This window comes from Gigantopelta aegis, chromosome 10 (genome assembly GCF_016097555.1).
Source record: "Gigantopelta aegis isolate Gae_Host chromosome 10, Gae_host_genome, whole genome shotgun sequence".
Lineage (NCBI taxonomy): Eukaryota > Metazoa > Mollusca > Gastropoda > Neomphalida > Peltospiridae > Gigantopelta > Gigantopelta aegis.
In genome coordinates, this window is record NC_054708.1 from 38715876 (window position 1) to 38728033 (window position 12158).

General features: G+C 36.6%; 1 protein-coding gene across 1 annotated transcript; it reads right to left on the reverse strand.

Annotated features, from left to right (window-relative positions):
- Positions 1–3602: 3602 nt before the first annotated feature.
- Positions 3603–4226, reverse strand: LOC121383617. Its single transcript, XM_041513709.1, has one exon. It carries the CDS (start codon positions 4224–4226, stop codon positions 3603–3605), a length of 624 nt encoding a protein of 207 aa, XP_041369643.1.
- Between the last annotated feature and the right edge of the window lie 7932 nt (positions 4227–12158).

Below are 12158 nucleotides of genomic sequence, written 5' to 3' on the forward strand. Positions count from 1 at the left end.
CAAACAAAACTGATTGTTCATTAGTAGTAAACTACTAAACTATATATGATAAAATTTAAGGGGACTTGAAAATTCATATTATTAACTGCACTCCACTTACAGTCGTGATAAGGGGGTGATGGGACGGCGTAGTGCTACAGGCATGCTGAAAAAGAACGTACTCGCTTAGCTTGCGATAGCGAACAACATTTATGCATGGTGGGCAGCAGATGTGGGGTAATCGTAATCAGTAATCGTAATCGATTACATATTTTCATGTAATCGTAATTGTAATCGATTACTCTGATTGAGAATACCATGTAATCGTAATCGTAATCGATTACATTGCTAATGTAATCGTAATTTATGATTACTTCCGTGATTACTACACTATTATTAAAGTTTCAAACTGTATGAACTTGCACTTTATTGATGATTATATATTAATCATTATTATAGCATTCTTCAATATACATGTATCTTTAAAGTAATAAAGTTATTACCTACTAGCAATTTGTAAACAAAGTATGTAAGTTAGAAAAACATTTATACAAAATAATAAGAAGGCGTGAATGTATGGTTACTTAGTTTTAAATAAGAGTTCTGTACACATATTATCATATTCTCCTTAACTGTTTTATACCAACACCTTCTGTAAATAAATATCCTATTCTTTTAATCTTTCTTTTTTAATTTGTGGGTTATATTACTTTATACCAATGGTTATCTAAAACTGTAACGATTGTAGTGATGCTTTGATAACTTATTGCTGTGTGTGGATTTGGCTGTCCAGTCAAGCTTACAGACAAGAGATTACGGTTGTGCGCTGTCTGCAGTCATTAAGACTAACAAAAGCAAAGAGTCTGCCAAGACAAGACAAGACAAGAATTTTATTCTCATAAACTGCACCGAGTGCAGTATGGAGAAAATATAAACAAAATAAGTTACAAAGTGTTTTCTGTAGTGGTAATGGACATACTATTTAAGTAATATTAACCCGGAAGACTGACCCTCTCAATGACAATTTGCAAATATTTACATAGTTTACACAAAAGTGATTTTTTAGTTGTAGAAAATAACTGGTAAAAGGTAATTGCACTTGCTCTATTGGTATAGTAACTAGGTATATATACATTTCGATCAGTAGAAAAGACGTACATTTAAAAATATAGTGAAACTCATCACCAACATCAGTGTTGCACAAGTGACATATTCTGTTTTCTCTCTCAATATTAAACCATCTACCGGTTTCAATAGGAAGTCTGACATTTCCAGTTCTAAATTTACAAAGAATTCTAGCATTTTTTGTTGAGAGTTTCAACAAATAATTTTCTAATTTAAATTCATGCTTGAACATTCTGTAGTTAATACCTTTCGATGAGTCAAATGTATCACTATTCCATTTTTGTAAGTACTGGTCACATAGTATTCGTTTAACTGCATGTTTTAACCACAAAACATCCACCTGTGTACATGAATATATATTACATAAACCACATTCATCTAATATACGTTTTATAAAGGAAAACCAAGTACATGGTATAGCATTAACGTTATGGTTATATGATGTCAACATGTATAATATACCAGACAATTTAGATTTTCTACTATTAACAACATTTGCCCAGTATGTAATCATTCTAACTTTAACACTAATAGACAGTGGGTATCTACCTAATTCACCATAAATCATAAAGCTTGGAGTCGACTTATTAACACATAATATATATTTGCAGAACTTGAGGTGTAATCGTTCAATGATATCTAAATTACTGAAGCCCCATATTTCACATCCATATAATAATATAGGTTTTACAATCCTGTCGAACAGGTCTAATTGACAATCGATTGATTGAACTGTCTGCATTTTTGTAATACAGCAAACATAGACTTTGAGGCTCGATTGATTAGATTTTTCTTAGCATTTGTGAATGACCCAGATTTACTCAACACAAGCCCAAGGTATTTAACTTCAGTTAAGATTTCTAAGTTTTTATTATTATATGTAAATTTATTCTTTTTTGTTTTTGAGTTACTTCTTGAAAAAATCAAAATTTTAGTCTTGGCTGCATTAACTTTAAGTTTCCATGTTTCACAGTATACTTGAAAACAATCTAGTTGATGTTGTAGGTCATCTGCTGTTTCAGCTAGTAGTACAGTGTCATCAGCATATAGTAACACAAATAACTTAATATATACATTAAGATCTGTCTCAAGTGGGTTTGTTACTAATTCGATACCTTTGCTATTTTTTGTAGCTAAAAAAATTTCTAAATCATTTAAATATAATGAAAATAAAAAAGGTGACAAATTTTCTCCTTGTCGTACACCAATATTACATGGAAAATATTCAGATTTACAGCCATTGTGTACAATTCTAGATTTGATACCGTCATACATATTAAATATTATTCTGAAACATTTTCCATTAATATCACAACTTAATAATTTTTGCCATAAACCAATACGCCATACAAAGTCAAATGCTTTTTCAAAGTCAATAAAAGCACAGTACATTTTTTTTTTTCCTTTTAGTAATTCTAATAATGTATATAATACAAAAATAGTATCAGTTGTAGAGTAACCTTGTCGGAAACCAAACTGACTTTTTTGTAGTAATTCAACTTGATCAGAGAATACCGTAAGTCTATTATTAATTACAGATGCAAATAATTTTCCGAAACAACTTAGCAATGTAATAGGTCGGTAATTTCTGATGAGACTTTAGCTTAATGGATAGTGGGCAATGAACATCAGAAAATAATTTTGAAAATTCTAGTATACAAAAGTCGTCAATCAGACCTAATAAACTACTAGTACCAATACAGTAATCTACAACACTAGAGTTTTTACAAGTAAATTTACCAAAATGTTTATCTGCACCGACACGACCATTAAGAATGTACAGATTATTAAATGTACACAAATCTATAAGTAAATTTCCATAATTATTCTTTTTCGTGTCCATACTTTTTCTCTTAAGAGGAATGTTAAGTATTTCTAATTTGTATGCGTCGGAAAGTGGTTCAGTATCTTTACCATCTTTATCATTGAATATACAATCATCAATTGAAATACGGCTATTAAAATCACCAGTTAAACAAATTATTTCGTATTCGGCTAACATAGTTAAAAGTTCATTTTCAATTTGATAAAATGCATCTGGTGATGAGTAAATAGAGTTCTCAGGCGGTATATATACAATGCCATACAATATATCATCATCTACATTTAAAACGCAACCTTTCATTTCAAACCATAATATAAAATCACTTTCCGAAATTACAGTTTTTACATATGGTATAAGGTTATTTTTAACGAAAAGTGCAATGCCGCCCGATCGTCTATTAGCCATGGATACTCTATTTTGCATATGTATCAACTGAAAACCCGATTTGATCACAGTCATCAGTTTTAGTTTCAACAAAACATAAAACATCATATTTATTTACAAGTTCAATAAACTCTGGATAACTTGTTTTTTTACACACGCCGCATACATTTAAATACAATACGTTAAAAGTGTGTTCACTGCATTGTTCATTACACGCGAGAGAGTCTGCGTTACACTGAATGTTTCCAAGCGCACTAGTCCGAGCTGAACTGTGTCTTCCGTGGTTGTCCTAGCGTCGGCTTGGCGAGTTGTTCTGCTGAGTTGAGTTCGTGGTAGTACGGGGTGGCGTGGTTCGTTTCTCTGTTCTGAGTCCCTGTGTTTGTTGGTCCTGTCCACCTGTCGCGTCCATCTGTTCGTGCGTTGTGTTTCGTGCGTCTTTTTTAAACAATGTTCCGTCTATATACAGTTTGTCATACACTAATGACGCCCTTTTCCCGGCCCTTTTTGCCTGTTTATAGTAGGGATATAATTCTTTCCTTCTGTCATTTATCTCTTTAGGAAATTGTTCGTTCACACCAAACGTTTTCCCTTTCAATTTTGTGGGGGCAGCTTTTCGGACCATTTCACGGTCTTTAAATTTATAAAATTTGGCCACAATAGGTCTGGGTCCGGAGTAACCTCTTTTCCCAAACCTATGTACGCGTTCAAAACTTATCGGCTGCTCTATCTCCATATCTTTTTGAATAAATGTTATTAACAACAGCTCTGTGTTTTCATCTGGTCCCGTTTCAGGAATGCCTGTAAAAATCAAGTTTTCACGCATCGATCGTGACTGCAGATCAAGATGTCTTTCTTTTAACTCGTCATAATTCAGTCGCATTTCAGCAATTTCACTGTCTAACGCTTTTGTCATATGTCTCTTTCATAGTTTTTTGTAGCTCAGTATTGTCTTTCATTGTTTGTTCAAACTTCTCATTCATGAAGCCCATACTACCCTCCATTTCTATAGCTTTACTTTTTAATGTCATTATGTCAGTGTTTACTGTATGTAAGGATTTTTCTACATTTTCTATTCGTGACTCAATAATGTCGAGTTTGTTCAGTTTAAAACACACTGATTCCAACTGTTTTGTTAACACGTCTAATTTGGTGTGAATACTCAACTGTCCGCCATGTGGGTGGTCACTGTGTTGTAACTGTTGTAATGTGCCGTCTTGTTGCTGTGGGTAGTATTGTTGCTGCTGTTGTACAACCAAAAAGCTGTTTTGGGTGTTTGGGTAATATAAACTTTGACTTACAGGACCGACAGGACCGACGACATTCGGGTTAACATTTGCGTTTTGTTGATATCCAGGAGACGCCATGTTGGTCGACTGCTCACTCCCGCTTGTGTCTTGCTTGCTTTTCTTTCTACGTTTCTTTTTTTCGGGTGGCATCTAGACAGTATAATTAAAATGTATGCTCCCTCCAACAAAACATCATCTTTCTCAGTAGTACTGAAACTATGAGACCATATTGTCGTGAAACTATTTTCGAGAACAATACAAATCGGCAGAGCCGCTCTAAACACGTCCGCTCAGCTTGTCCACCACACCACACATGCCGCAGTACAACCGATCGCATTCAACACTTTTGATGTATATATATACTACTCAAAAGAATTTAATGGTCAGATGATATTTTCGACATTATTTTCTGAATGTCAATTATATTAGCTAGACCATAATGTCACGCATGATATTGTTCCATTTTGACGAAAGTGGGTCTAAGCAACCCATAAATGAATTAAAATCCACTGTCATTGACACTGTCGACTAGTTCTAATGGCGAAAACATGCTTACATTTGCACGTAAATTAGGGCGAAAGCGAAAGGTCTGCTAAGTGCCCATAACTTGCTTTTTCACAAAGCGCTTCATTTGCACGCTTTGCTCGTGTATTCCATGTTCCCAATGCTGAATTTCCGTATAATTGGAGCTTGCGTTCGTGTACGGTGCACACTCCAAATTCGACAATGGTACGACGTCAACTGACTATCGAAGATCGAGGAAGGGCTATTGCTTGGCTTCAGGATGGCAATACGCAAAGAAATGTTGCTCTGAGACTTGGTGTCAGTCAGAGTGTCGTTGGCCGACTGTGGCAACGGTACCAAGCAACGAATTCTGTTCGAAATCGTCCACGTTCGGGAAGACCCCGAAGCACTACAAATAGAGAGGACCGCTACATCACCAATATGGCTCTACGTCAACGCACAACCACTGCACGCCGATTACGTGACAATCTGCGGACTGCGACTGGAACTCGAGTGTCTGATCAAACCATACGCAATCGTGTGAGAGCCAATAATCTACGCTGCCGTCGCCAGGCTGTTCGACCACCACTCCTACCACGTCACAGAACGGCCAGACGTCACTGGTACACGCTTCATCTGCGGTGGCAACGTGTTCAGTGGGGTCGAGTGATGTTCACTGATGAGTCCAGGTTTAGTCTCCAGTTCAACGACGGTCGGGTTCGTGTCTCTACAGACGTCCTGGGGAGCGCTTCGCTGACGTTAACGTTAGACAACGTCACCGGTTCGGTGGTGGCAGCGTCATGGTGTGGGGCGGCATCTCTATCCACCACAGGACCCCCCTCTATGTGGTGGATGGCAATCTGAATGGAATCCGCTATCTGAATGAGATTATCCGGCCGTTGGTTCTCCTAGGCCTTCAGCAGATTGGCGGCGGGGCAGTTCTGCAGGATGATAATGCCAGACCCCACCGCGCCAGGGTGGTAACGGACTTTCTCAGACAACAAGGTATCGCCAGGATGGATTGGCCAGCATATTCGCCTGACTTGGCCCCAATAGAGTCCGCCTGGGACGAATTAGGCAGGAGAGTTCGGGATAACCATGCCCCTCCGGCCAACCTTCATGATCTGGGTCAACTTCTTATGGCAGAGTGGCAGGCCATTCCCCAAGAGTTCTTCAGACGTCTGATCAACAGCATGAGGCAACGATGTGTCGAGTGTATTCGCGCCAGGGGTGGATTCACACACTATTAAACGAATGTTCTAATGTGTAAAATCCATGTTTGACAACCTTCAACTTTGACAGCATGTCATGTGACTTTCTTGTATGCAGTGACGTTTATTTGTGGGTTTTTTGTAAATATGGAACAATAAATTAAATTTTTGGTGTAGTTTACATCATCAATCTAATACACTCTGAAACTTATTTGGTTATAAATTTTTGACCCTTAAATTCTTTTGAGTAGTATATATGATCATAGTTGACAACTCGGACTTTTGATAACTGTAAACTATATGTCTTGTTTTATGTGACACTGAACTAGAGCAGTTCGGCGATTAAAGGGGCATGCTTTGGTTTCTTTTTGCAGCTTGGGGATTAACACACATGTAATTACGTTTTGTCGTTAAATATAATATGTTTTAAATATTCACGTAATAAGTAAAGTTTGTTTTGTTTAACGACACTACTATAGTACATTGATTAATTAATTATGGACGATTGGATGTCAAACATTTGGTAAATTTGACACATAGTCATCAGATGAAACCCGCTACATGTTTTCCATTAGCAGCAGGATAGCACATACCATGGCCTTTGATATGCCAGTCATGGTGCACTGGTTGTAAGAGAAAAACTATAAGTTGAACTAGTCCACCGAGGGGTTTTGAAAATACAATTACATGTTTTAAATATAATAGCATGTTAAATATTTACAATTATTTTGCTTTTTGCCTTTGCTTGGAGACCATGCATTTGAACAGCTCATGTGTATTAAGAACAATGCACACTTTGCTTAAACAGTCAGACATTTCAAAAACATCTCGTGTTATTGTCATACAATGTACATGCGTTTATACATTTTTGATATGATTTTTGATATGATGTAATCTACAATTATCCATTATTTGTTCTTAATTAGTGATATCAAGTGAACATATCATGTTGGTAACATCACCTCAAAAAATAGTTCGTATTTGTGAAAATGTAATCATGATTGTAATCGCCTCAAGTCTGGTGCGACAATCAATATGCTATCGGTGTTCAATGTAATCGCTTCATTGTTCGCAAACATTGCAGTTTATGTTGTCATAGTATGATACCAAGGCTAAGTAACGATGTCGTAAGTGGCGTTATAACCGCTCATTAAACCGGGCCCTGTTTAATGAACATGGTTATAAGCTGTGACAGCAAAAAGCTGTACTATCCCCTGCCATCCAGCGTAATACAAACACAACCGTAACAAACCAAGTGCAAATGTTTTTCCAGGGTATAATGTCTGAAGTAAACAAGAGACTTGCTGGAATTGAAACTGCTGTGAAAAAGTTGAAAAATTGGATGTTTTTGAACATGAACTTAAAGTCATACATACGAAAATTGATAAAACCGAAGAAAAGGTTAAAACCATGGAGAACTCCGTTAGTTTTTTGAGCAAACAGTACGATGAACTTTTAAAATCACAAGTAGAGGTAACTGTCTTGACCGAAATGAAAGATATTAAACAACAGGTAAAGGAATCGTATGACATAGCTCGAGAGGCATCGACTAAACAAAGGGAGCTGGAGGAGAAACTGCTCGATCTCCAGGCACGTAGCACGCGAGACAATCTGATTTTCAGTGGAATAGAAGAGAAAGTTGGTGAGAATGTCCAAAAAGTCCTACATTCTTTTATAAAGGAGAAGTTAAAGATGGAGGAAGAAATCGCAATTGATAGATGTCACAGGATTGGTGCTCACCATCACGGAAAACACAGATCGATAGTGGCAAAGTTTACATATTACAAACAACGTGATACAGTGCGGTTTGCCTCTCCCGCTAACCTCAGAAACACGCCTTTTGGTGTAAACGAGCGATACCCACCAGAAATTGCCCACAGACGTAGAGCATTATACCCGAAGTTCAAACAAGCTAAACGTGAAGGTAAAAACGCCAAGCTCGTGTTCGACAAACTGTTTGTGGATGGTAAGCGTGTCTTTCCTGACGATCCCATGGAGGCACAAGGTCAATAGGGATGTCACAGGGGGTTACCCTCGGTTGAAATAAAGTTTTCTTTTCTAAATATTTGTGGAATCAAGTTTAAAATAATGTTTCCTGATTCCATAGAATTTATATCCAACCGTGACGTTATTGGTATTGGTGAAACAAAGTTATGCAATCTCGACATATTTGAAGTTAACGACTATACCATGTTTCGCAAAGATAGGAAACCGCCCGTCTTGAGGTCATCGGGTGGTATTGCTTGTCTGGTGAACAATAGAGTTAAACAACCAAAAGATTTTTGGAAATTAGTAAACGGTTTGAGTAAGAAAATACCGAGTGATATTAAATCTAAACATTTTATATGAATATTTCAAAACTGTTAATACTACTGTGTGTAATGAAACATGTGACTTCCTAAATACTGATAATGATATACTCGATGTTGCTATAACCGAGGAGGAAATCCTTTGTGCTGTAAGATGTTTGAAAAATGGTAAAGCATCTGGTGAGGACGAAATTATAAATGAATACATAAAAACTACTGTTGATATATTACTACCTTTTTATGTTACTATGTTTAATAAGATTTTTGATACAGGAATAATTCCTGATACATGGTTGAATGGTGTTATACTACCTATATATAAAAACAAAGGCGATCCCTTTACCCGAGAATTATCGACCCTTTACTATACTCAGTTGTCTGGGTAAGTTATTTACGTCAGTTTAATAACCGCTTAACTAAGTTTGTTGAAAGTAATAATTTGCTTTCTGAAAACCAGGCCGGTTTCAGGAAAGGCTACTGTGTGACTGATCATTTATTTACTTTTCACTGTGTTATTGATTATTTAAGATATCGTAAGAAAAAACTATACTGTACATTTATTGACTTCAGTAAAGCCTTTGATCAAGTCTGGAGATCTGGACTGTGGTCTAAAGTTATAAACCTAGGCATATCTGGTAAATGTTCTACTGTTATATTTAACATGTATCAAAATATTAAATCCTGTGTAAAGTTTGATGGACATATATCAGAGTCGTTTTATTGCCAATCTGGAGTACGACAAGGAGAAAATTTGTCTCCGCTTTTATTTGCTATATTCATTAATGATTTAGAAAGTTGTATGAATATGAACAGTGCAATGGTATTAACATTGATGACAACGCTCTAACAGATTTTCTCAAAATACGTATTCTCCTTTATGCTGATACTGTGATATTTGCTGAAAATATTAATGATATGCAAACGTCCTTAAATGCATTTCGTGAGTATTGTATTAGATGGAAACTAACTGTAAATATGGCAAAGACAAAAGTGGTTGTTTTTTAATCTAAAGGTCGTAGACATCCAGTTTTTAATCTATTTGATAACATACTAGAAGTAACTGATAAGTACCTAGGGTTGTGTTTTCAAAGAACTGTACATACTCACTAAAAAAGAAATGTATTAAAGAACAAGCCACCAAAGCTATGTTTTTACTTAAATCTCGAATAAGTAACCTCATCTTACCAATTGACTGTCAGCTTAAACTTTTCGACCAGACTATTTTACCTATTTTACTTTATGGCTGTGCGATATGGGGTTTTGAAAATTGTTCTATTGTTGAAAGTGTACATATACGATTTTGCGAAGTATTCTTGGAGTAAAACACGGGCACACCACTATATATGATTTATGGTGAGCTTGGAAGGTTCCCACTTGTTGTTTATGTGAAACGTAGAATGATTAGCTATTGGTGTAGGATGTTAAATAGTGATAACAAAAATAAGCTATCCTTTAGAATATACAATGCCCTTTTATCTGATTATGTTTATGGAATACATGCATATATATGGTTTAATTTTGTAGAAAATATTTTTAATGAAACTGGATTTACGTACGTATGGTTATCTCAAAATGTTGTTAATTAAATAAACGTTAGCGATATTATTCTTGAGAGACTTAAAGACCAGTACTTGCAGTTATGGAGAGACAACATTTACCATTCTAGCAAAGGTACTGACTATAGGATCTTTAAAGAAATCGTAAATTTGGAACCATATTTATTACTTTTAAATACAAAACATAGGTCTACTTTCACTAATTATCGCACTGCCAATCACAGGCTCCCAGTAGAAGTTGGTAGATGGAGAAATATTCCCAGGTGTGAACGGAAATGTTGTTTATGTCACGATGTTGTTGGTGATGAACATCACTTTCTATTTGAATGCTATTTTTTCCGAAATGAAAGATGCAAGTACATACCAAAATATTACTATATAAAACCAAATGCAATTAAATATCATGATCTATTCTGTAGCACGAATATTACTTTATTAAATATTACTTGTAAATTTTTAGATAACATTATGAGAACATTTATGCCCCCACGTTAATCTTGTATTATTATATTATATATGTAAAACCGCTGTATTATTATATTGCACATACTGTAACTATGTGCTCATGTATCACTTGTTATGTGATCGGAGTGTAAATAAAGATGTGTTCTGTTCTGTACTGCGTGGTTACAGTCGTGCAAAGTTATGACAACTCCGCGGTTGTGCGGCCACGATACCAAAATTGCTCAATGCCTTAACTGGGATGGCGCAAGCCAGACTATATTTAGCTGCGATAGGTAACCCCGGGATTTCCCTGTACATCCGATGCAAACTTCCGCTTGTTTCCACCATTGCCTAAAGGCAGAGTCAACTCAAACAAGAGCTTATGTGTTGGAAAGATGCATACCCGGACCACCAACACATACTGACACTTTAACAAATGAAAAACGGGTAATTTTAGAGTTAATAAAAAAACGTGAATATTCCTGCTAACTGGAGGCAGCCATTTTGTTTCGTTTTTGTATTCACTGGGATGGTACAAAATGGCTGCGCCCGTTATATATAATAACCGTCACATTTAACCGTTTTGTTAATTAACTATACGATTATACGTGTTGATATTAAGCAATAATGTGCATTATATATCGTTAAATATGCATACCAGGCCAAATGCCTTAATTGTCCCCTCCTTTAAGCACTGGCGTAGCCAGAATCTGGCCACAGACCACAATTAATTACGCTATATGTTTCTATATAGCGTTAGTGGCTATAACATTTTTATTAATATCAGCAGGCCCATGGATTTTTCTATGTACCTTTGCCTGCCTGAGACCGGCCTCGGTGGCATCGTGGCAGGCCATCGGTCTACAGGCTGGTAGGTACTGGGTTCGGATCCCAGTCGAGGCATGGGATTTTTAATCCAGATACCGACTCCAAACCCTGAGTGAGTGCTCCGCAAGGCTCAATGGGTAGGTGTAAACCACTTGCACCGACCAGTGATCCATAACTGGTTCAACAAAGGCCATGGTTTGTGCTATCCTGCCTGTGGGAAGCGCAAATAAAAGATCCCTTGCTGCCTGTCGTAAAAATAGTAGCCTATGTGGCGACAGCGGGTTTCCTCTAAAAACAGTGTCAGAATGACCATATGTTTGACGTCCAATAGCCGATGATAAGATAAAAAATCAATGTGCTCTAGCGGCGTCGTTAAATAAAACAAACTTTACTTTACTTTTTTTGCCTGCCTGAGGGAAACACCCTGAAAATGACAACCCCTGTTGTTCAGCTCTTTCTCCCAGAATATTGGTTTAAACAAACGCACCTACTAATCCCATTTTACACAAAAAGCACTACTTTTGCATGGGCCGGAATTACCACAAACAAGTCTTCAATGTCAACAAGTTATACATGTTTACAAACTACATGCTTTCCCCTGTCAACTTCAGTCAAATGCCTAGTTGCCATGAAATAATCACAGTCAAACAGCAGACTACTTGCGCGGACAGATTTCCGGAGTTGGGAAGATAACTCTGATCCGAGGC